This window comes from Pinus tabuliformis, chromosome 3_1, assembly GCF_031772625.1.
Source record: "Pinus tabuliformis cultivar Carrire ecotype Pingquan chromosome 3_1, CPIR1, whole genome shotgun sequence".
Taxonomy (NCBI): domain Eukaryota; kingdom Viridiplantae; phylum Streptophyta; class Pinopsida; order Pinales; family Pinaceae; genus Pinus; species Pinus tabuliformis.
In genome coordinates this window covers 416,516,017-416,542,189 of record NC_142301.1, presented here as the reverse complement: position 1 = coordinate 416,542,189, position 26,173 = coordinate 416,516,017, and the positions used below count along the sequence as shown (strand labels likewise).

Sequence of the window (26,173 nt, the reverse complement as noted above, 5' to 3'; positions counted from 1 at the left end):
TCAGCATAAAATCTGAGCAAAGAAAACAGAATGGAAAATTGCAAATTTTTTGTTAAACAATTTAATAAGACTCACTAGCAAAAGGGCCTTGATATCGGCATCCGTAAGCTTCCCTCCTTCACCATCTGCATCATTTCTAAGATTCCAAAGCACACTCAGAAAATCGGCCCTCTCTCCTCCATTACACGACGAAGTCTCGTGCTCCTTTATCATCCTGCTGAAGAACTCATCGAACCTGTTGTGCAGTTTTTTCATCTTTCGCCGCAATCCCTGCAGATCCATCCAAACCAAAGACGGCACTAAGTCGCCAATAATAAACCTCCCGGCCAATTCCATTTGCTCCACCACCATTTCCCTGAATTCACCCGCGGTCGACCCCTGTGAGTCGAACACGCGCCTGCTCAACATAATCTGCCCGAGAACGTTGGCAGTGCAGATGTTGAGCAGCTCCCCGAGGTTAACAGTCTTTCCTTGCTGCTCATGGTCCAGAATCGACTTCAGCAGCATCCCGACCTCCGCCTGCCGCACCGGCTGCAGGTCGTCCAGGGCCTTGCTGGCAAAGAGATGAACAAACTATGCAGGGGCAGCGCCACTGTGCATATTGCTAAAATTGAGCTTGATCACACCAAAATTGGAAATGGATACAGTTACTTCACAAACCTTGAATTCTCCGGCAACCCAGTGAGTCAGTTTGCTTGCACGAACAAAAATAAAGCCAGGAGAAATGTAGCAGAAGTCACACAGCATAGAAAATGAAGCAAGATACAATGCTTCTATCCCAAAGAAACACTGACCGCTAAGAATTTTGCAACGCTGGCTATACGCGGCCCTCAGGCAGGAAGAAAGACACGAAGAAAGACACGTTTCATCACTGCGAAGACACGTTTCGGTTCAGTGAATGCGAAGAGTTTCGGTTCAGTCACTGCGAAGAGTCTCATCGCCACGAGGCCTGCGTTTCATGGCCCATTGCCAGATCTTCCCTCTCTGTCTTCCAGCTGGTGGAAAAAAACAGATTAAATCATTTTATGAAAAAAAACAGATTAAATCGACGGCATAAAACATCCCAATCGTCTAACACATAGAATCAATGGCTCAGAATTGCACACGTCACATTTTAGGGATGTCTGTCTCAGAGGGAACGCCTTACGGCGTAAATATAAACTAGCATTTGCACCAGATGTTGCAAAGGAAACGCCGTAAGGCATAAAATGCGGAAATTCATTATCCATGCAGTGTGTGCGTTATGTCAATGACCTAAATATCAACATATCTATTCACTTTTTCTAAATGTTGTAAACAACCAGAATTATAGAAATATTCTTAAATGTGTACCAATATTTATAGGCACACTCCCTATACCTTAAGATTTTTGGCTGCAGCTTCAGCATTGGAAGTCTTGAGATTTACCAAAGCTTCAATTCTTGCTTCTTCTGGCTGATGTTTGAAATTTACAGAAAACTTGAATGCTCACAAATTTTGCTGTGAGAATTATAGATAACAAATGCTAGCAATCTATTAATTTAGAAAAAGCTTTGTCAGAGATAAAGGTCTTATCGTAAATAAACATGTTTATGAATACATAGCATTGTAGGCTAGAGCTCATTTCAACTTTAAAAACTGGAAATTGAAACTAGAAAAAGAAAAAGGAGAAAACATAAAAGAAATTTCACAGAATTGCAATACAATCTTTTAAATGCATTAACACTTAGCTAATGATATGTTCTTTAAGAAACAAATAGGTAAGTTCAATGTATCAAAACAAACCCAAATTGCAGACAAACAAAATAACAATCGAAATTTTCAAAAACGATCATAATGATTTTAGTCTAACTCTAAACTCCAACTGAGCTCCTATTAAACTAATTGTAAATTCTTGTAATCTATTAGCCCAGCAAAGACTAACAATAACTTGGTATCTGACCAAATCAGTGAACCCAAACCAGAACTGAGCACCTAATATGTAAGGAAACAGTTAGACCATCATAAGCACAAACATAATAAAGTCCTAATATAATAGCTTGCTGCTAAGTTGTAATAACTGTAGATAACAGAGCATCTAGATAAAATATGGTTCATACCAATCAAAAAGTTATGATAGAAAGCTCCTCTATAATGAGGAAATAAAAATGTTTTTGATTAATATAGAGCAATTTAAATAAAAATTATTGAAAAGCCCACAAGTATTGGAAAACTCCAGATCATTATAAACCTATAGAAGTATGTTAGGGTTAGATTAGTGTTAGGTAATGCCCAGGATTTCTGGACTCTTTTCTTTTGTCTTGTTTTCATGTTTTGTTGCAGATAGATATGCGTTAGAGGCATTATAGTATATTCACATTCTCTCAGATGTTTGTTAATGCTTTTGATTCATTTATCTCAGCTTCAAATGAAAATGGTACATAACTCATAATACATAATATATATGAATTGGATGATGATGCACAGAATTTATATAAATAAACTGTAAATTTCATTCAAAGTCTAGCTGCTTTGTACAATAAGCTAAAACTCATTTTCTTATCATTTCTCTTCGGGTTTGAAACTTATTGGAAGAAAACTGAGTTACATTATTGTCCACATATAATCTCTTATTGCCATTCTAGCGACCAGAGTGCTAGAGAAACTATCCACTCTGAACCAGCCACATACTCGAGTAAGACTTCTACAAACCCTGCCACTTCAGATCCTTCTCTGAATCATCCACTCTAGGCATGTGATCTTCCAGGGCATATAAGGCCACACCAGTGGTACATAACTCATAATACATAATATATATGAATTGGATGATGATGCACAGAATTTATATAAATAAACTGTAAATTTCATTCAAAGTCTAGCTGCTTTGTACAATAAGCTAAAACTCATTTTCTTATCATTTCTCTTCGGGTTTGAAACTTATTGGAAGAAAACTGAGTTACATTATTGTCCACATATAATCTCTTATTGCCATTCTAGCGACCAGAGTGCTAGAGAAACTATCCACTCTGAACCAGCCACATACTCGAGTAAGACTTCTACAAACCCTGCCACTTCAGATCCTTCTCTGAATCATCCACTCTGGGCATGTGATCTTCCAGGGCATATAAGGCCACACCAGTGCTGTAGACCCGTTATCTCTAGACCTGAAAGATCCAATCAATAGCATAATCCAGAATAGACAATATCTCACACTGCACTCACATATCTCTGCAGTGGCTGTTGTAGATTTTAAAGAAAGATATTGAAGTGAGATTGAGTCCACATGTGTAGATCCAACCTTCCTCTTATCAAACTTGTAATTGAAACGGCCAGACTGTGATAAAATTAAAAAACCTGTTACCGTTTCACCCAATTCAAGTTCTACTGAAAGCAAGACTCGACAAGCACGCAAGGCAGCCAAGCAACCTTAAAATCAACCACTGCATCATAAATTAGTTCTCCTGTCAAGTTTTGAATACACCCACATAGAACAAATTTGTGGTGAAAACTGCGAAAGTGCCTGTGCACGTGATTCCTACATCTGGAGATAAACTAGCAATTGCCCCAAAAGGTGCAAAGAGAGGCCGATAGAAATGTTACATTGAAAGAATTGTATTTTGGTTCAAAATAATAAATATTATAATAATTTAATCATTCAAACTAAACCTAGTCAATAAATTGCCCAAAATAAAATAAATCCTTAATCAAATTATACAAATTATTATTCTTCGTTTCTCTCAATTATTTATATAATAAGATCCAATCAATCATTCAAAATTTTGTAATAATAACAATCCATATGGTTCACATGTGACTGTTGAGAAAATTTGAGCCACTAAATTACAATTTAAGTCCAACATAACCTAGAAATTCAATATAATCCAAACATATTGAATCCAAATATCATCTATATAGCAGTTCCATGGCAGTTAAACGCACTTTGTAGCATAGGTGTTTTTCTATATAGCAGGTCAAGGGAGTCTAAGAAACACCTTGAAATGTATACACTAATTAGAATGCACAATGTATAATGGTAGTTCAATGCTATCATTTGTTAAAGTCTTGAATGAGTAAACATTGATCAACTGTTACGACCCTTTAGCCAATGTAAAGGATCATTTGTGGAAGTAAATGGTACGTGGATTGATTGTGAGATTAGTATATATAGGAGACACTCTTCTGTATATTAGAATTTGCAGGCGCCAGTAAAATTAAGATTAGTGTGTTTGCTCTTTACAGATTTTACAGTGTAAGTCATTAGTAGAAGAGAATTCTGGAATATTTGCATTTTTACCAACTGAGTTGATGTTTCACACCACCAATCAAGGGCCCACTTACAAATACAGTGGAGAAAACTGTGTTGGCTAAAATGAAAGAAAACCCAAACCAACACCAAAGATAAAAAGTCAAGCTAAACAAGCTTAAAGGAAGGAAGAAAATGAGAAACAAGAAGCTAAAAAAATTTAACACCTAAGCAACAAGAAACAATTAAAAGTTAGAGCAGCGCTAGGGGATTGCTCAATCAGTTGAACCAAAAATCTGAACACCTAAAAAGAGCCCCAAGGGTCAGCTCAATCATTTGAACCACCTGCCCAAGTATTGTTGCAGATAGGATAAGCCATAAGTCACATGATCAAATACAGTAGAGTCCCTCAGGGTTACCAGCTGTGGTGGCTGACAGTTGAGTTGCCCTCTATTTTGATATTCTAGGGAAGAGGGGGGAATCATGAGAAGTTTTCCATAGAAAACAAATATAGAAGCTAAAGGAATAAAGGCTAAACTTAAAAAACAAATTAAGTAAAAATATAAACTAAAACTAAGAAACCAAACTCTAAGGTGGCAGGTGTAGTAGGGATCGTCCTTGATCCCAGAGGAAATCAAGAACTAAGTTTAAGAAAGGGGTTTAGGAGAATCCACCAAACATCAAGCAGAGGTGTGCCATTGTTTCAAGGGTTGAAAATTCCCATGCCAATGTTTCAAGGGTTGAAAATTCCCAAGCCAAAAGAAATAAATTGACTTACAGTACTTGGGGACTCTACGGTTATAGTTCAGCATACACAAAACCAATCAAGCCCTCGAGATATGTGTCTAGGTAGACTCATTCGTAGTGCTCAAATGCCAGCAAGGAGCTTCAAAAAAATAGAATTCTACCAAGTTTAGACCTTCAGGAAAATGAAGTAACTTTGATGGACAATGGAAAGTTATGCATAAATGGGCAGGCTCCAACTATTTCACATCTTCCTTTAACATTCAAAATACACAATATATCATAAGAATGAAGGAAACACGCATATTCAAGAGAAGTGGAGGAGAATCATTATGGTGAAAGAATGGGCACTAAAGCCCTCCCAGTGTCTGGTAACCTGTCATTTACTCTAACGCATGGTGAAGTTTATCAATTCCAAGTGATGGATTAAAGGCTGAGGGTGGGATTCTCAATCTCTGGAGAAGTCGATCACTAGTCAATGATCAACTGGACCTTGTATCCATGTGTTCTTTGTGGCATGGTTTTGGGTTTCTCTGGTATTTGGTTCCTTCGTCTGTGGTAGGACATGGTTGCTTTTAAGTATCATTTGCTCTTTGTTTTCAGATTTTGCAGTCCAAAGTTGGATTGGGTAATGTTGGAGAATGTATAATATTATTTTATTGATGTTACTTTTGAATAATTAATATTATTATTGACAAGCATGTTCTTCATGCTTTGTATTGGTCAAAAGAAAAATATAGAAAGGCATGTTCATCGTGACCCTTTCAAAGGAATAAAATTGAATTTTGTTAAGTGTCATTTACCTTGCCAAGTGGCCAAGTAGGCCCTCCTAACCCTCATGTTGGCTCAGCTTAAGTGGCACCCTTTCGCATGGCTTGGAGACTATACATATAGCCCTCTCGCATTCCTCATTTGATACATCTCACACACATATATTTCTGATCTCAGAGGCCGAAATCAGAAGTAAAACATATCTCTGATCTGCCCTTGCTCAAGGAGACTTGCAAGGTCAAGTAGAAGACAAAGCCTGAGGCATAATTCTCTGGGGTATTGTGGCTCCTTCTTATGGAAGTAAGTGTGAAGTCTGAGTGAAATAATGAGAAGTGGAACCATGTGAAGTTTGAGGCTTTTATTTTGAAATATAGTGCTAAGGTCTGTGGCATAATCTGAGGCTGAGGTAGAAGGAAAAGTTCGGCTTTTGGAGAACTGAAGCAGACCTCCTTTATGGACAGATTTGGAAGCATTTTCTCTTGGTATGCTCGAGGGTTGAGTTGGCACTTGGAGGTTGGTTATCTTAGCTACATTACTGGTTGGTTTGTATATGACTTGATGTCTTGTTGACTTGATTCCATAATGAAAGGATTGCTGGGTTTCTCCCCTTGGAGTGGTGTTTTCCCGTGTAATTTCTTGTGTGGCTGTCTCTTCATGTTTTTCTGTTGTACTTCTCTGTATAATTGTTTTATGTTGCATAATAAATAAGAGAAAATATCAACCTGAGTATAAAATCATAACAAACAATTATCGAGTTAAGAGAACTACAAAAAATTCAATAGGTAAGCTGTCCTGTGGCAAATTGAATTGATTTAAGTGAAGGTCCTCTTCTCAGCAGGTAACACAATATCTGTTGGGGAGATCTAGAAAAGAAAGGTGGGACACGATCATTTGGGTCGGTGTATTCTTTGCGAGTCCTCAGACCTTTGAAGAGCCCAGATAATAAATAATCACCAAGTTGAGATACGCAAGTAGCCCTTTCATACTTCAACAGCAGACTGGCTATTCTTCTATGTGCAGATAGAAAAGTCACGCAGAGATTTCTGGGAAATTGACATGTCAAAGTAAGCAAATAGAAATGCTTCATACATATACAAAACCAATTCTATATACGAATATATAGAAATGCTTCCATAGTCATGCATATGTAGGCATTTTTGCATATGTATACGGCATCATCTACCGAGGCAGTAGATTTGCCCAGACAGCCACAATGGCTGGAATCTGGCAAATTTTTTTTTCAAAAAGTCTCTGAGTAGGAGTGTTTGAATCCTGTTTTTAGTGGCGAAAATAGATTCAGCACTATCAAAAACTCCTCAGCACCCAAAATCTCAAAGTTTGATAATTGTAACCTGGATTTACAAAACTTCCCGCCAGATTATATCAAAATCTTACCAAAATTTCCATAATTTTCTGGGCAAATTTGAAAACTAACTAACTAGACTACAACTATATATACTATATATACAAAATAAATTCCATATATCCACATACATATAGAAACTTATATATACAAAATTACATACCTATATTTCTATGTTTGACTTCTGTATATATTCTTATATTAAATCACTTTCTGCATATGCATTTATATGAAACAGCATGAAGCTTCTATATATGTGTCAAACACCTCTATATACGAGTGGAAGTGCATGAGTGTTTTTTTACATATCCATGAGAAACTACTTATATGTGCATACACATATATGGGAGTGCTTTTTACATGTGCGGAGGAAACAATTTCTATGTGATTCATTATATATCCATGTTTGGAAACACTGTACATATACCCTTCTATATATGTGGAGATAAATCCTACTTAAATACACATACACTTGCAAATTACAATAAAGAGTGGAGCAAACTCATAAACTAAATTACTCTTTACATCAATCACAGAACCTAAATTAGTCTTTACATCAATCACAGATGTGGTTGCTTCAAAGTCTGTGCCGCCTCATCCACGGGTGGAACTATATTCTTCCAAAACCAATGCTTTCTCCATTGAAAAATCATTTCTACGATGGGTACACCCTTAGTTACACCCTTAGTTTCTGGCAAGAAGAGGTATACAAAGATACAACCTAAATTAGTCTTTACATCAATCACAGATCTGGTTGGTTCAAAGTCTGTGCCCCCTCATCCACGGGTGGAACTATATTCTTCCAAAACCAATGTTTTCTCCATTGAAAAATCATTTCTTCAATGGGTACACCCTTAGTTTCTGGCAAGAAGAGGTATACAAAGACAGTCATGATACAGATCCAGCCTGCAAAGAATAGGAAAATCCCATACTTGAAAGTACATAAAAGAGATAGGAAGGCCTGTGCAATTGCAAATGTGAAAAGAAAGTTCACAGAGACAGTTATGGCCTGTCCAGCAGAACGGGTTTCTAGTGGGAAAATTTCACTTGGCACAGTCCATCCAAGAGAACCCCATGACCACCCAAATCCAGCCACAAATAAACAGATAACTGTTACCACCAATGCTGAGAACCCTTTGGATAGTTGTTTGTTTCCTCCGAACTTTACACTCAAGATTATGCCAACAGCAACCTGTCAAAAGATAGGACAATATTGTTACTGACGGGTCCAACAGGAAGCAACCCAAAAAGAAAGGCCAAAAAAAACTTTCCTTAAGCTGCTACTAAACGTTTCTTAAACAGACAATAGTAATTCGAGGGCTTTTCTTCTCAGTGCAACCAGTTGTTGGGATTAAATAAGGGGTTTGGAATTTGGAACTTTGAAAACAGGTTCGCATGTCCCTGTTACACATGGCATGGCATATGAACTTGGAGTCACTACAAAATCCCTCTTTACAAGCTACTTAATGGATGTGGTCACAACTACTAATTTAATTAGAGAGATTTTACAACCAATTTCCCCTTAACACTTACAGCAATTCCTATCCTTTTAAGAAGTCATACAGGCTTCCATGCCGAATAAAAGAAACCAGGAATACAATTGAAGCATATTTATTCTAGCTTTCCTCTCACTTACTCGGCTCATATAGGCAAAACTCAGGATTCTGATTCAACTCTACAAATGTAAGTTGAACAGGCCACAAAAGCACTCAAGCACAGATAGCAACAATGGTTTCAACCAACCCCTAAAAGAGAAAGCATAATATCGGGAGCTTTGTTTCCCTGGTGTAAAAGTAAGAGCCCAGATAATAAATAATCACCAAGTTGAGATACGCAAGTAGCCCTTTCATACTTCAACAGCAGACTGGCTATTCTTCTATGTGCAGATAGAAAAGTCACGCAGAGATTTCTGGGAAATTGACATGTCAAAGTAAGCAAATAGAAATGCTTCATACATATACAAAACCAATTCTATATACGAATATATATAGAAATGCTTCCATAGTCATGCATATGTAGGCATTTTTGCATATGTATACGGCATCATCTACCGAGGCAGTAGATTTGCCCAGACAACCACAATGGCTGGAATCTGGCAATTTTTTTTTTCAAAAAGTCTCTGAGTAGGAGTGTTTGAATCCTGTTTTTAGTGGCGAAAATAGATTCAGCACTATCAAAAACACCTCAGCACCCAAAATCTCAAAGTTTGATAATTGTAACCTGGATTTACAAAACTTCCCGCCAGATTATATCAAAATCTTACCAAAATTTCCATAATTTTCTAGGCAAATTTGAAAACTAACTAACTAGACTACAACTATATATACTATATATAAAAATTAAATTCCATATATCCACATACATATAGAAACTTATATATACAAAATTACATACCTATGTACATTTTATATATACAAAATAAATTCCATATATCCACGTACATATAGAAACTTATATATACAAAATTACATACCTATGTACATTTCTGTGTATGACTTCTGTATATATTCTTATATTAAATCACTTTCTGCATATGCATTTATATGAAATGACATGAAGCTTCTATATATGTGTCAAACACCTCTATATACGAGTGGAAGTGCATGAGTGTTTTTTTACATATCCATGAGAAACTACTTATATGTGCATACACATATATGGGAGTGCTTTTTACATGTGCGGAGGAAACAATTTCTATGTGATTCATTATATATCCATGTATGGAAACACTGTACATATACCCTTCTATATATGTGGAGATAAATCCTACTTAAATACACATACACTTGCAAGTTACAATAAAGAGTGGAGCAAACTCATAAACTAAATTACTCTTTACATCAATCACAGAACCTAAATTAGTCTTTACATCAATCACAGATGTGGTTGCTTCAAAGTCTGTGCCGCCTCATCCACGGGTGGAGCTATATTCTTCCAAAACCAATGCTTTCTCCATTGAAAAATCATTTCTCCGATGGGTACACCCTTAGTTACACCCTTAGTTTCTGGCAAGAAGAGGTATACAAAGATACAACCTAAATTAGTCTTTACATCAATCACAGATCTGGTTCCTTCAAATTCTGTGCCCCCTCATCCACGGGTGGAACTATATTCTTCCAAAACCAATGTTTTTCCATTGAAAAATCATTTCTTCAATGGGTACACCCTTAGTTTCTGGCAAGAAGAGGTATACAAAGACAGTCATGATACAGATCCAGCCTGCAAAGAATAGGAAAATCCCATACTTGAAAGTACATAAAAGAGATAGGAAGGCCTGTGCAATTGCAAATGTGAAAAGAAAGTTTACAGAGACAGTTATGGCCTGTCCAGTAGAACGGGTTTCTAGTGGGAAAATTTCACTTGGCATAGTCCATCCAAGAGAACCCCATGACCACCCAAATCCAGCCACAAATAAACAGATAACTGTTACCGCCAATGCTAAGAACCCTTTGGATAGTTGTTTGTTTCCTCCGAACTTTACACTCAAGATTATGCCAACAGCAACCTGTCAAAAGATAGGACAATATTGTTACTGACGGGTCCAACAGGAAGCAACCCAAAAAGAAAGGCCAAAAAAACTTTCCATAAGCTGCTACTAAACTTTTCTTAAACAGACAATAGTAATTCGAGGGCTTTTCTTCCCAGTGCAACCAGTTGTTGGGATTAAATAAGGGGTTTGGAATTTGGAACTTTGAAAACAGGTTCGCATGTCCCTGTTACACATGGCATGGCATATGAACTTGGAGTCACTACAAAATCCCTCTTTACAAGCTACTTAATGGATGTGGTCACAACTACTAATTTAATTAGAGAGATTTTACAACCAATTTCCCCCTAACACTTACAGCAATTCCTATCCTTTTAAGAAGTCATACAGGCTTCCATGCCGAATAAAAGAAACCAGGAATACAATTGAAGCATATTTATTCTAGCTTTCCTCTCACTTACTCGGCTCATATAGGCAAAACTCAGGATTCCGATTCAACTCTGCAAATGTAAGTGGAACAGGCCACAAAAGCACTCAAGCACAGATAGCAACAATGGTTTCAACCAACCCCTAAAAGAGAAAGCATAATATCGGGAGCTTTGTTTCCCTGGTGTAAAAGTAAGGGACTGATGCACTTCCCACAGTTCAAGCCTTATTTTGAACTAATATTCGATTAAAAATCATCAAGTGCATTTGGCTCCTAGAGTTGAAACACAGGAATCCTCCAAAAATATAGTTTTCCTTCATGGGGGCATCCCTAGCTATGGTGAAAACATGGGTGTCTAATAACCCTGGGTTTCACCATCTGAAAAGCCACATACATCGAGGATGTATGTTGACATGCTTGAAAACAAGATGCAACAAAATTAAAAAAGGTCTGCCGTGTGTCAGCTTTGCTCTTACCTGACATGATATCATCAGAATACCACCACCAAAAAACAAGGTTCTGCGGCCCAACCTGTCAACAGTTGCAATTGATACCAGGGTGGAAAGTACAAGAACAGCTCCGGTTAAAACAGACGAATACAGGGAAGCATTTGAACCAAAGCCCAAACTGCCGAAAAGAACAGGGGCATAGAACAATATGGAATTGATTCCAGTCAAGATCTGAAACATGGGCAGGCAGATGGCCATCACTAGCTGTGGCCGATTCCTCCTCTCCAAAATATTCCTGAATGGATGTTCGATGGCGTTAGCCAATGCACTTGCATCCAGCATATCCTCATACTCTGCATCTACATGCTTGGTGCCCCTGGTCTTCTCCAGGATAGCCATAATTTTCTGGGCAAATTTGAAAACTAACTAACTAGACTACAACTACTATATATACAAAATAAATTCCATATATCCACATACATATAGAAACTTATATATACAAAATTACATACCTATGTACATTTCTGTGTATGACTTCTGTATATATTCTTATATTAAATCACTTTCTGCATATGCATTTATATGAAACGACATGAAGCTTCTATATATGTGTCAAACACCTCTATATACGAGTGGAAGTGCATGAGTATTTTTTTACATATCCATGAGAAACTACTTATATGTGCATACACATATATGGGAGTGCTTTTTACATGTGCGGAGGAAACAATTTCTATGTGATTCATTATATATCCATGTATGGAAACACTGTACATATACCCTTCTATATATGTGGAGATAAATCCTACTTAAATACACATACACTTGCAAGTTACAATAAAGAGTGGAGCAAACTCATAAACTAAATTACTCTTTACATCAATCACAGAACCTAAATTAGTCTTTACATCAATCACAGATGTGGTTGCTTCAAAGTCTGTGCCGCCTCATCCACGGGTGGAACTATATTCTTCCAAAACCAATGCTTTCTCCATTGAAAAATCATTTCTTCGATGGGTACACCCTTAGTTACACCCTTAGTTTCTGGCAAGAAGAGGTATACAAAGATACAACCTAAATTAGTCTTTACATCAATCACAGATCTGGTTCCTTCAAAGTCTGTGCCCCCTCATCCACGGGTGGAACTATATTCTTCCAAAACCAATGTTTTCTCCATTGAAAAATCATTTCTTCAATGGGTACACCCTTAGTTTCTGGCAAGAAGAGGTATACAAAGACAGTCATGACACAGATCCAGCCTACAAAGAATAGGAAAATCCCATACTTGAAAGTACATAAAAGAGATAGGAAGGCCTGTGCAATTGCAAATGTGAAAAGAAAGTTCACAGAGACAGTTATGGCCTGTCCAGCAGAACGGGTTTCTAGTGGGAAAATTTCACTTGGCACAGTCCATCCAAGAGAACCCCATGACCACCCAAATCCAGCCACAAATAAACAGATAACTGTTACCACCAATGCTGAGAAGCCTTTGGATAGTTGTTTGTTTCCTCTGAACTTTACACTCAAGATTATGCCAACAGCAACCTGTCAAAAGATAGGACAATATTGTTACTGACGGGTCCAACAGGAAGCAACCCAAAAAGAAAGGCCAAAAAAACTTTCCATAAGCTGCTACTAAACTTTTCTTAAATAGACAATAGTAATTCGAGGGCTTTTCTTCCCAATGCAACCAGTTGTTGGGATTAAATAAGGGGTTTGGAATTTGGAACTTTGAAAACAGGTTCGCATGTCCCTGTTACACATGGCATGGCATATGAACTTGGAGTCACTACAAAATCCCTCTTTACAAGCTACTTAATGGATGTGGTCACAACTACTAATTTAATTAGAGAGATTTTACAACCAATTTCCCCCTAACACTTACAGCAATTCCTATCCTTTTAAGAAGTCATACAGGCTTCCATGCCGAATAAAAGAAACCAGGAATACAATTGAAGCATATTTATTCTAGCTTTCCTCTCACTTACTCGGCTCATATAGGCAAAACTCAGGATTTCGATTCAAATCTGCAAATGTAAGTGGAATAGGCCACAAAAGCACTCAAGCACAGATAGCAACAATGGTTTCAACCAACCCCTAAAAGAGAAAGCATAATATCGGGAGCTTTGCTTCCCTGGTGTAAAAGTAAGGGACTGATGCACTTCCCACAGTTCAAGCCTTATTTTGAACTAATATTCGATTAAAAATCATCAAGTGCATTTGGCTCCTAGAGTTGAAACACAGGAATCCTCCAAAAATATAGTTTTCCTTCATGGGGGCATCCCTAGCTATGGTGAAAACATGGGTGTCTAATAACCCTGGGTTTCACCATCTGAAAAGCCACATACATCGAGGATGTATGCTGACATGCTTGAAAACAAGATGCAACAAAATTAAAAAAGGTCTGTCGTGTGTCAGCTTTGCTCTTACCTGACATGATATCATCAGAATACCACCACCAAAAAACAAGGTTCTACGGCCCAACCTGTCAACAGTTGCAATTGATACCAGGGTGGAAAGTACAAGAACAGCTCCGGTTAAAACAGAGGAATACAGGGAAGCATTTGAACCAAAGCCCAAACTGCCGAAAAGAACAGGGGCATAGAACAATATGGAATTGATTCCAGTCAAGATCTGAAACATGGGCAGGCAGATGGCCATCACTAGCTGTGGCCGATTCCTCCTCTCCAAAATATTCCTGAATGGATGTTCGATGGCGTTAGCCAATGCACTTGCATCCAGCATATCCTCATACTCTGCATCTACATGCTTGGTGCCCCTGGTCTTCTCCAGGATAGCGCGGCCTTTCTCTAGATGCCCGCGTTCTATCAGACTGTTGGGAGTCTCGGGAAGGAGGATCCCTCCAATTGTCATGAAAAGTGCAGGAACTGCAGCCAAACCCAGAGAAAGGCGCACTGAGCATCTGCACACCCACACCAATATATAATGCCATCAACACCACACACTGGATCGGGTCTGAAACAGCTTACCGGGCAAGAAATAGAGAGCAAAATAGCGATCGAGACATCATAGAAACCCAAATAACCCTAACCCTAACAGTCACTAATTCAAGGGACTCCAATGAGGACAATGAATCCTAACAAAATTAACCACACTATATGTACCAGTAAAAGAGCTGCCCAGACAAAAGGCCGCTTCCTCTATTGCCCACTTCACAGAAACCGATCTCGGCCACTTCTACGCCGACGCACTGAGCATCTAAACACCCACACCAATATGTAATGCCATCAACACCACACACTGGATCGGGTCTGAAACAGCTTTACCGGACAAGAAACAGACTTGTTATTCTCATTGCAGACCGATAATCTTATGGTATTTCCCTCGCTGGGAGAGCAATGGCGATTTCATTCTCAGGCCTTGACAACGCGGCTTTTGCAGCCCTAACCCAATAGCTTCCCTGAGAAAATCGATATTAGCAGGGGGCTTTTGCAACGTTGCATATTCTTGGCACAGAATAACCTCAGAGTAATCTTCAGCGTTCTCCTTAATAAAACTCTGCACGAACGCTTCTCTGCAGGTCCCCGCCCTCCTCTGGAGCGACTCCGCCTGCGCCCTCGTCAACATCCCCGCCCTCCTCTACATCAAACGTTGATATCCACGCGTCATGACGGGTTCGATAACGGTTTTTTTAATGTTTTAAAATATTTCTTATTAAATTGGACGGCTGATTTTACTTCAATCGTCTAACAAAAGATCCGACGACTACGATTAAGACAGAAAGGCATCTGGGGGAGTTCATCTCAGAGGGAAACGCCTTACGGCGTAATAAAGTGGAGGTATGGTAAATAAATAAAACCTTTTTTTATACTTACTCAAAATGTCTGGTAAATAAACAAAAATATAAATAAACTAAACATATGGTAAATAAATAAAATCTCTTTTTATATTTAGTACATAACCCTCTTTCTATTTATGAAGGCTCAAAAAAGAGGTTTTATTTAAGTGAATCCTATGGGCCAAATACCATATTTGTAAAAGAGGTATGGTAAATTAATAAAAATATAAATAAATGAGAGGTATGGTAAACAAATAAAACATTTTTTTATATTTACTCCATAAGTCACCTTATATTTACGAACACTCAAAAAATGTGTTATATTTAGGTGAAACCTATGCGCAAAATACTATGGGCCAAATACCATGGGCTAGATTATTATTAATACCATGGAAAAAAACATTATTAACCCTAATATTAGTATTAATAAAAAAAAATGGCACATGGTATTGACCCATGGTATTCACGTGGAATGTAGCCTATTTAAATGGGGGAATTAAAGCAGCATAGATCCATCTTTACTCTGGATACACTGAGCCCCGAGAGGGATCTAATATCGTGATATGCAAACTAACATAGAGTGAAAAAATATTTGATCCCTCTCGGGGCTTGGTGGATCAAGAGTAAAAATGGATGTTGTAATTTAATGTATGTTAAACATTTTAACTTGGTTAAAATAAAAAATAAAATAAAAATCAATTATTAATTTTATTAATTTTTATAAATTACTAATAGTAATTTTTAAGCTCCAAGTTTATGATAACCCATTGTATTGACCCATGGTAATACCATGGTATTCATGTGAGCATAGACTATTAGATCCATCTTAATTCTAGGTCTACCAAGTGCTTAGAGGGATAAATAGGTTTCATCCCCCTAAGAGTGGTAGATGTGGAGTTAAGATGGATATAGGTTGGTTTTTATGATAATGAAGATATTAAATAGACTTAGGAAATCATATTGTAAAAACATCTTAAGGTGAATGGTTAAACCTACATTTAGTCACTTCACAAAATGTAATAAACAATACCAATATCTCCATTAATATTGGTTTTTAGCTTTTTCTGATTTAACTAAAAAAATTCAAAACAATGAAACCTTATCACTCTTTCCGCATCACCCTCGTAGAAGATTTCTCACTATTTTTCAAACATTCTCAATATGATATCTTCATGAAAAAGTTTAGGTACTGATGTTGGATTAGTTGTTTGAAAAATAAGCTGGTTTGTACAACCTTCCATCTTCTGTGCTATTCTTAGTTTGTCCTAATGATCTATAGGGGTTGGAGCCACTACACCATATTTTCCTAAAAGGTGCATATTGTTCACCAAAAAGGAAATTAATCTACATGTTACAACGCTGTTAAAAAATGTGAGACCTATGAGGGTAGTGAATTATGCTAATAAACAATTTAGATTGGGAGAGACGTAATTAAATTTTATTATTTAATTGAAGATTTCCAATTAAGATAATAATAAATCTACATTTATATATTCATATATTGATTGGAAGGATTCTCATAATAGTCACTTCTTTCAATTAGATCCCCTTCAAGCCTTTGGGATACCTAATACTTTCTTATATAATATAGTTGGGGCTTCCTACTTGTTGGCTGGCGTGTTGGGGTAAACAAACTTGATGTGTTTCTTTTATCTCAAAGTTGGAGTCTATGGAATAAGAAAGAAATTTGAAAACTTGAAAAAAGTGGTAGCTTAACAAAAGTTGTAGAGAAAAGATTAACCTCTCCTACCTTGACAGAACTCATTGTCAATATTAACACCTACAAGAACTTTTTTGTGGAATATTATCAAAACTAATAGAAGGATATGAAAGAGTGTATTGTAAGAACCTTGACAAACACAGCCACTGAAACTTGGAACATTGTTTGTAGGAAGAGAAAATTATGTTTCTTTTTTCCAAACATGTATGTTAGTATATTATAGTTTAATGAATATGTTTTCTTATTATCATATATGGTTTCATACTTTAACAAAACATTCGCAAAGACTTCACAATGTTTTATTATTCAGTAAAAGATTTGCCAAGATCTTACAAGATTTTATAATTCAGTGAAAGATTCTCCATCACTATACAAGATAATATAATCTGGTGAGAGATTCGCCAAAAAAATTATATATACATATTATATATATATATATTTTTTTTTACAGAATCGGTTACTTGTATATTATAAAAACTTCATGGACTGAGTCCTAGTACATAGATATGATAGATCAAGGCGTTGAGGATCAAAAACGGGTTCGCAGACCCTTGTTCCTCATTGCTACATAAACGGTAACTGAAATTAAAGAGGTAACGGCTATATTTCCGGATAAAGGAGCCTGCAAGCCAACAAAATTTATAGTTCATAATTCCTAGGGGAGTTTCTGGGTAACAGAGTCATCAGGGAGGGGTTCCTTTCTTGCACTGGCTTTAGTTGAAGCCTCCGCTTGCATACTTTGGGTGAGAGTCCTGATATGCGCTATAGCTTCCTCAAGATGAGTGCACCTGACCTTCAAGGCCTCGATTTCTGCTTTATGTTTCTCAATCTTCTTCCGTTTTGAACTGCTGTCTGCCTGGTAATCATCTTTGAGGTCGTTGAAATGTTTGATGAATCTGTTGATCATGAACGTGTGCGCTTTGCAAAGTGTGCATTCACTGTTGGTGATGATTTTTTCAAAAGGATTATTGACAGGCACCTGAGCTCCTTGCTGATCCTGTTGTTCCGCCATTTCACCTAGCTGGGGAAGAATGTCGACGAGCTGAAGATGCGGAGGGGAACAAATTCCAGGGAGGAGGGTGATATAGGGGAGAAGAACACCTAGAGAGGGGGGGAGCGGAGCTGCACAGGGAGGGGAAGAAGGGGCAGAATGACGGGGGGGGGGGGGGCAGAGAGATGCGAGGGAATGCACTGCCACGACCAATAAAACCACCAGTTAGCAAGAAATTTAAATCAGAACTTAGAAGGCCTGAGATTACCACTATCGAAGTGCGAAATCCGAGCTCCCGATGGCTGAGCCCAGCTTTATGAGAATGCCTGTGCTTAGAGGAGGCGCGGTCCAGAACCTTTGCAACGCTGATAGATGAGAAGACGATGAGGCCCAAGCTGCTATAAATAGAAGGAAGGAGGCTTCTCGGGTGCATGAACCAGTGCTGAGTGAGACGATTCTTGAGATGGCTCTGATCCCAGGAAAAGATCTTGCAGCGTGCGATGAAGATAAGAGAGTGATGACCAATTGCGTAGAGCCTGGAAATGGCGGCTGGGGATGAGTGAAACTCCATGTCGAGGCTGGAAGAGGTGATATAATCAATTGCAGGGGGGAGGATTTGATATGAGAGGGACAAGTTTGCGCAGTCGAGAAGATTTGGCAGAGAGTGAGGGGATTCGGTGGCGGGCAGACTTCGAGGAGAATGATGCCTGAGGTGACTCAGATTCTGAGAAGAGAGGGTGGGATGGGATTGTTTAGGGGATTGCTTTGTCACAGACTGAGTCATTTTCTCTGACTTGGCCTGCCTGTCTGCTGGATGCCTTGTTGGCCTGTTCGTCAGCCTCTGTGTTGCTACTCCTTAGGACGTGTTTGAAGGTGACCCCGTTTATTTCTCTGATGTTGTCCATAATCCTGGATTTGATGTTGTTTAGAGCCATTTGTTTGAAGTCCCTCCCCGAGACCATAGCAGCTATGATGATAGCTGAGTCACCCATTATAAGCGGGTTTTGAAGGCCGAGATTTTTCACTATGGAGGTTCCCAGGAGAAGGCTATATGCCTCAGCCTTGTTATTGGACATTGTACCCAATCCCCACTCGTAAGTCACGATAGTTTTCCCTTGAAGGTCTTTGATGACTCCTCCTGCGCCTGCTTGGCCCGGGTTATTTTTTGAGGCCCCGTCGAACTGAAGGGAGGGCCTCTTTTGGTTTTGAATCCACTCTCTGATTTCCTCTTTAGATCCTCTCAGCTTCCAATCAGTTTTTTTCTTACCTGTACTTGCTGTTTTGTGGTTCCTTGGTTCATGGCTGAATTTACCCATCCATTCAATTTCTCTTGGGTCCCCAGATTCAAGGTCTGATTGGGCTATTCCATTCGCTCCAATGGTCTCAGAGATGAGGGCAATTGTTTTAGCAAGGGTGCTGGAGATGCTGGGCTTCTTGTTGTTAAAAATGCTTTTGTTTCTGGTGTTCCAAATTTTCCAGCAAAGATTTGAAGGGATGCTGTTCCACAGTCTTTTGGCCAGGGTCTTGCTTTTTTTTGGATGAGGATAGCTGTTCCCCCAATTTTTTTGAAGGAGGGTAATCTGATTGGGAAGTTCACCTATCATTAGCGGACTGGTGATGAGTTTCCAACAATTTCGAGCGAAGGAGCACTCTAGGAAGAGATGGTTACTGCTTTCTTCCGCTGCTCTACACAGGCAGCAGATTGAGGGGCCGAGGATGCCCTTCTTCCTTAGATTTTCCGCTGTGAGGATTTTTCTTTTGAGGAGGGTCCAATTGAAAAATTTGACCTTTGGGAGGCATTCCGGATTCCAAGCCGCTTTGTGAAGAGGCCAGTTGTTTGTGGCTGAGGCATTTTGGAGGATTTTGTATCCTTCTTTGATTGTGTAGTTGCCACCATTGGGGTCCCAAACATACTTATCCTCGGACAGACTGTTAAGGGGAGTTGAGCCTGAGAGGGATATCTTGAGATCGGCCCACAGATCCTTTAGATTGTTAGGAAGGGGAAGGGGCTTCCAGCCTAGCCATCTGTTTTGGTCCCAAGAGGAGATGTCATAAAGGGTCTTAAGATTTTTCCCTTCCATCCACAATTGCAGGGGCCTGAGATTTGGGAGAGCTTCCCTAACTTCTGAGCCCATTATACGGTCAGTCCAGATGTTGATGTCTCTGCCACTACCCGGGGCTCTTGAGATACAAATTTTGAAGTGAGGGAGAGTTTTTTTTATAAGTTTCCAGACTGGGGTGCACTGCCTGTCAACAATGGGTTCCGATAGGATATTGGAGTTGGCCCCATTCAAATATTTTCTTTTGATTACCTCTGTCCACCAGGCTCCTTTTCCGTTGAGAATTCTCCAGATCAACTTGAAGCCCATGGCCATGTTGGCTAATCTTGGAATTCGAATTCCAAGCCCTCCTTTTTCGAAGGGTAAGATGACCTGATCCCACTTTACAAGACTGAACTTTTTGGAGTCCTGCCTTCCTCCCTGCCACAAGAAGCTCCTAATGATTAATTCCATATGCTTATGGATGCTGGCCGGGGCGAGAGTGGTTGCAAACTGATAAATTGGAAGGGCTGAGAGAATGGCTTTGATGAGAATTGTTCTTCCAGCCAGGTTGAGCCAGGACACACCCCAGCTCTGAAGCTTCCCTCTCAGCTTCTCTATTAATTTAACCCAGATTTCGGTTTTGACCGGCTCCTTAGCTAATGGTAACCCCAGATACATGAAATGGCTCTAGTTCCTTTGAGCAGGGATGTCCAAGATTGTGGAGATTCTCTGGATAATCTGCCTGGGGACGTTCCAAGTGTATATCATGCACTTATTATTATTGAGCTTGCCTCCAGACACTTGAAGGAAGAGCTCTAACGTTTTCTTGAACCTTCTTGCCATGAGACTGGAAGCTCCTCCGATTAGTAGGGTTTCATCAGCGAAGAGAGAGTGGTTTATCCCCTTGGTTCCCCGCACTATGCTGATACCTGTGATTTCTTTTAGCCTGCGAAGATTTTCCAGGTGTATACTTAGAGTTTCGGCCATGATGATGTAGAGGAAAGGGGAGAGCGGGCAGCCTTGTCTCAATCCCCTTGAGCTTCTGAAAAAGTTACTTGGCCTGCCATTAATGAGAGGGGCTGTCCAGGGGAATGAAATACACTCCATGATCCTGCTGATGAAGGTGTCGGATATCCCAAATTTCCGGAGGACTGCCTTGAGGAATTGATGATTGACTCTATCAAAGGCGTTCGCCATATCTAGTTTGATGATCATGCCCTTTTCCTTTCTATTTATACTGCTGTGTATTGCCTCCTGAATAAGAATAACATTGTCCGTTATTTGTCTTCTAGGCACGAAGCCTCCTTGATTCTCAGAGATGAGGGAAGGGAGGAGCTTTTTTAGCCTGTTAGCTAAGATTTTGGTGATAATTTTATAGGAGACATTGCATAAGGAGATTGGGCGGAATCGATCAAAGGATTGGGGATTGGGATCCTTGGGGATGAGGGCTAAGTAAGAAGATTTGATACTGTTTCCCATTTTGCATTTTGAAAAGAAATTCTTTACCATTCTAATGTAGTTCTTTTTGATGATTTCCCAATGGTTGCTATAAAATGCCACAGTGAACCCATCTGGGCCTGACGCCTTGTCCTAAGCCATGCTGAAGATTGACCACTCTATTTCCTCTGGCGTGACCTCTTGGTCCAGCTCGATGTTTTGAGCTGCTGAAATTTTGTTTTCAATTAGGCTGAGAAAATCCGCATTATCAATGGGTTGAGGGTCTGCAGTTAGGAGAGCGCAGAAGTGTCTGGACGCTGCCTCCTTTATTTCCTCTTGGTCTCTGAGCTCGCTTCCTTCCATCATTATTCTCTCTATATGATTCCCTGCCCGCCTGAGCTTTAGGCTGTTGTGAAAAAAGGAAGTGTTTTTGTCTCCGGCTTTGAGCCAAAGACAGCGAGACTTTTGCCTTTGCTCTTCTTCCTCCTTTATGTTCTGCTTGTACAATTCTTGGTACATTTCGTTCTCTTTGGCCTGATCTTCCTCTGTGTACTGTGCTCTCTCTTTTTCCTGACTCCATTGTTCCAGCTTTGCTTGGAGGTCAGTTCTTTTTTTGCTTTCCTCTGCAGCGTGGTTTCTTGCCCATTGCTTTATGACAGTCCTGAGAGATTTGAGCTTGGCTTCCCAAATGTAGTGAGGTGAGCCAATTATTTCTTTTGCCCATTGCTCCTTGATCATGTTTCTGAATTCTTCTTTGTTGTCCCAAGCCTTGTTATATTTAAAGGGAAGAGGTCCCATGTTCTTCCCTTTATCTAGTGTCAGAGCCACTGGTTTATGATCTGAGATGTATCCTTGAATGATTTTGCTTTGGATATTTGAAAATCTTGCCACTGTTCTTTCTTGAGCGAGGATTCGATCTAATCTCTGTTTTATATTGTTGATGCCAGTTCTTTTATTGCTCCATGTGAATCTCCCATTTTGCGGAGGTATATCCACTAGATTATGGGTTTGAATTATTTCTTCTAATGAGTCTCTTGAAGGGTCAGCGTAGTAGTTTCCTCCCAGTTTCTCATCAACATTCCTTATAAGGTTCAGGTCCCCTCCGAGGAAAATGTTCCTTCCCTGTACAGTCATGAGGTCTGATGTTATTGCTTCCCAACATGAAGCCTTGTCCCTATAATGGTTAGGGGCATAAATGTTGTATATAGAGTACTCCTCTTTCGAGGCTTTGTTCTGCATGTCTGTTCTTACCCACCAGCTGTAAGATTTTTGATCTTTAAGTTCCCATTTGCTTTTATCCCATATTGTCCCTATGCCTCCTGAGGCGCCAGCTGCACTTATTGCTATCCCTGCATAGCTTCTGCTTTTTTTTATGTGGTTTTGAAATTCTTGTTCCGTGATTTTGGTCTCTTGGAGAAGGAGAAGGTCCGGATGTTCAGATTTGAGGAGGTCTCGGACTGCGTTTGCTTTTAGGGAGGAGCCCATCCCCCTACAATTCCAGGAGACCAAGATCATCATTTACCTTGTTTGGTATTTGCCCCGCTCTTCTCTTTCATTTTTTCTCCGCTTCCTTTGGATTTGTCAAGAAATGTGTCCATTGGTTGCTACATGCCGGTAGCCATTTCTTTTGCAGCGTTTTCATCCCTAATCTCTTTGTTAGACTTCCTTCCAACTTTTCTGGGGGGATCGGTGGAGAGGCTGTTTTCCTTTGATTTATTCTTGGTTAAGATTCTTTCCACTGTTGGAGGAGGTGAGGGCTGGGGGGGGGGAGTTAGGGGAGGGTGTAACAATGGGACCTCGAGGGGAAGGGGGAGAGGATGGGGGGTCCTCTGCGGACAGGGTTTCAAAGGGGTTGGAGGTGGAGAGGAAGGAAGGGGCAGAGTCAGAGGGGTGAGAGGGGAGGGAGGAGTTTTCATGGAGAGCCTTTGAGGTTGAGGCTGGAGGGGGGTTTGATTTTTTCCTTTTGACGTGCTCCCAAGCTTCCTCGGGGGATTCAACATTGCCTTCAAATACATTTGTTTTAGATTTGCTACATCTATTGGCGAAATGCCCATATTCGTGACATACCTTACACTTGAAGGGTAGCTGCTCGTAGTCCACTTGCTGGATGTGCGTCCACTGATCTACATATTATATTATTGATAAAATTGCCTCCCATTTTTCCTATGTATCATGGGGATTAGCCCATTTATTATACATATAAATTTAGGGTGGTTCTTAAAATTTTCCCTGGTAGGAGGCCATGTAAAATTCAGGTTGTTCTCCCTCTATTAGGCACTTGGCTCTCCTGACACTTGTCTTGAGTGAAGATGTAGTGACATCATCCCAATTAAAAATGGTTCCTTTCGTGGCACATTTGTGTATCATGGGAACCTAGGTTTCTTCAAAGTATTATGCATCATCTCTTCCATAGACTTTGTAACACATTTCCATCAACAACTAATGCATATTTTTAAGCATTTTGGTATTATAAATCCCTTCAGCCTTCTACTTGAATTTTCCAAGTTCTTGCCACCACGTTTTGAGAATATCCTTACTAGGGGTCACAAAACTACAGTACCATTTTGGACTAAGATGATCCTGAGGTTTAGGCACCTTATAGTATACAACAATGTCCCCTAGTACATATGATGTCATTGGTGCACCATGGATGTTTTTGGATATCGTGTTTTAATCATCAGTTTGTTGTAGGATCCATTCAATAGTCTTAGCACATGGAAAGACAGGTGTATGAGCTACCAATTTATGAAACCAATACTTTTTTATATTAATGTAAACATCATGATCCTCTTCACCTTTTGGAATCTCCTTGATTGAAAATGCTTTCTATATTTCTGGCCATGATAAAGATATTGACTTGACAGTATGACATGCAGTGCCCTTGAATGTAGGCACTCTAGCTCTTGTAAGCTCAACCACCCCCTCAATACTACTTTTTGTCACATATTTCATATGCCTTTTCCTTATCATTGGTGCCATGTCTCTTGTGGATGATGATATACTGAAACATTAGAGATCAATTGTTCCCGACATTTTAATAATATTCATTGCAACACTCAATGTTATATATATATATATATATATATATACAAAAATGCAGTGTGTTGGCTTTAAGCACAATTTATGAAGGCAAAGTGAGACGAGCTTTATCACAGGTTGTAATGGGAAAATTTGATAACATAAAAATGTGGCAACTTATCGTGCAATCGCAAATTGTAAGCCCATGCAAAATTCCTTGAGCACAATCGCGATCAATAGTGGAAAATGTGATAAAAGGGGTCGAAGAATGTGTTGTACAATCACAACTCGAAAGTCCAGGATGTGGTAACATGAGATAAATCATCAATATTAAGTGAAATCACAAAATATAATGATAGCAACAATGTTGTTGTGTAATTGCAATTTTTAGCAGACATGTGCAATAAAGGAAGGAATGGTTAGGGTTGAGCGCACAAGGTGTGATAAGTCCAATTAGAGCTGGCAGGAAAAATAGTATTAGATGAGGGATGGAACCCTACTACACTATGTTGTGCTGGTGTGATTAGGCTAGTCAAAAGAATGGCTAGGTGTTGTACACGATTGGGCTCAACTAATATGAGGAAAAAAGGTCAAATTAATGTATATATATATATATATATATATATATACACACACACACACACACACACTAATGACTTCAGGAATGAAAAGTGTCATGGAATATGAAACGACAAAGACAATAGAAGACAAGATTGCAGAATAGAAAAGCAAGGATTCACTACCTGTTACTTCCAGAGAGGTTGTTTCTTGTGTTTCATAGATTCAAATATTTAATTAAATGAGTTTGCTAACTTTTGTGCTTTCTCCTTTTCCCTTGTTTAACAATTGGGATGACATGTTTATTATACCATTCAATATTTTAGTACTAATTTGAGCAAACAAAGATCCCATTAATAATATGGGGTATCATAGTTGACTAGATTTCTCCACATGATTCGATTTTTATTTTCCATATAGATGTCATCGACTTATAAAGATATTCAGGACTAAGCTAGTAGAAAGAGATCTAATGCCAACCAATAGTTGAGTAGTTACTACAATAGATTTTAAAACATTCAACATAGCACCATTAATTCAAAATAAGATTATTTATATACTAGGCCTTTTATATATATACACATCTTGTTAATAGAATTTAAAACAAAATGTGATAAGAAAGAACAAAATATGGTACAAAAGAAATATGTGCAATTGAAAATCTTTTCCCGAGAGTTGCTAGTGAAAGTAGAGTTTTGAATATTGACCATTTACGAGAAGGGACTGAATCTTATTGTTTAGGGTTTGAAGTATGTAACTGTGTAGGCCAAGTTTTTCGTTAACCTGGTATGGACCAAGCGACAAATACTATAACTTGGAGCATTTTCCCTTGTCTTCATGGGCTTTGTTACATTTCAAAACAAGGTCACCCACATTAAATTCCTTGTCACTTACAGACTGCTTATCAAAACATCATTTAATGCATTTTTGGTGAGAGGAAAGCTTGTCACATATATTTTTCCCTTCCTCATCTAGCTTCAATAGGTGTCAATCCTGCTTTACATGATGGGATAGGATTCATCACAGGATTTGTGTGACAGTTGAAGTGTGGGAAAGTAAAAGTTTGGAGGAAAGATGGCTTCCCTCCCATGAACAAGAAAGTATGGTGAAGTGCCAAGGGAAGGATTATGCATGACTCGCTCGACCCAGAGAGAGTTAAGTAAAGT

The 26,173-nt window shown here is 39.0% G+C and overlaps 3 protein-coding genes and 1 pseudogene across 3 annotated transcripts; all 4 read right to left on the bottom strand.

Moving 5' to 3' along the window:
- On the bottom strand, nucleotides 1–507 carry LOC149187503 (flavonoid 3'-monooxygenase pseudogene; annotated as a pseudogene).
- A 7,034-nt stretch (nucleotides 508–7,541) lies between these two features.
- LOC149187502 (sugar carrier protein A-like) lies at nucleotides 7,542–11,875 on the bottom strand. Its single transcript, XM_089411388.1, has 2 exons — nucleotides 11,470–11,875; nucleotides 7,542–8,271 (listed from the first exon to the last, which is right to left on the bottom strand). Exons 1-2 carry the CDS (start codon nucleotides 11,839–11,841, stop codon nucleotides 7,822–7,824), a joined length of 822 nt encoding a protein of 273 aa, XP_089267514.1. The 5' UTR covers nucleotides 11,842–11,875; the 3' UTR covers nucleotides 7,542–7,821.
- Nucleotides 11,876–12,211: 336 nt separating this feature from the next.
- On the bottom strand, nucleotides 12,212–14,375 carry LOC149187501 (sugar carrier protein A-like). The gene is made up of 2 exons (XM_089412826.1): nucleotides 13,873–14,375; nucleotides 12,212–12,987 (listed from the first exon to the last, which is right to left on the bottom strand). The coding sequence occupies exons 1-2, from the start codon at nucleotides 14,314–14,316 to the stop codon at nucleotides 12,538–12,540; spliced, it is 894 nt and encodes a 297-aa protein (XP_089268952.1). The 5' UTR covers nucleotides 14,317–14,375; the 3' UTR covers nucleotides 12,212–12,537.
- A 7,209-nt stretch (nucleotides 14,376–21,584) lies between these two features.
- On the bottom strand, nucleotides 21,585–22,916 carry LOC149187500 (uncharacterized). The gene has a single exon (XM_089409687.1). It carries the CDS (start codon nucleotides 22,914–22,916, stop codon nucleotides 21,585–21,587), a length of 1,332 nt encoding a protein of 443 aa, XP_089265813.1.
- Between the last annotated feature and the right edge of the window lie 3,257 nt (nucleotides 22,917–26,173).

Bases quoted from the DNA above. Each gene is read 5' to 3' on its own strand.
- LOC149187501 (XM_089412826.1), bottom strand. From the start codon at position 14,316: ATGACAATTGGAGGGATCCTCCTTCCCGAGACTCCCAACAGTCTGATA. The intron at 12,988-13,872 runs GTAAGAGCAAAG...ATCTTTTGACAG, and splicing joins TTCTGATGATATCATGTCAG to GTTGCTGTTGGCATAATCTT.
- LOC149187500 (XM_089409687.1), bottom strand. From the start codon at position 22,916: ATGGGCTCCTCCCTAAAAGCAAACGCAGTCCGAGACCTCCTCAAATCT.
- LOC149187502 (XM_089411388.1), bottom strand. From the start codon at position 11,841: ATGGCTATCCTGGAGAAGACCAGGGGCACCAAGCATGTAGATGCAGAG. The intron at 8,272-11,469 runs GTAAGAGCAAAG...ATCTTTTGACAG, and splicing joins TTCTGATGATATCATGTCAG to GTTGCTGTTGGCATAATCTT.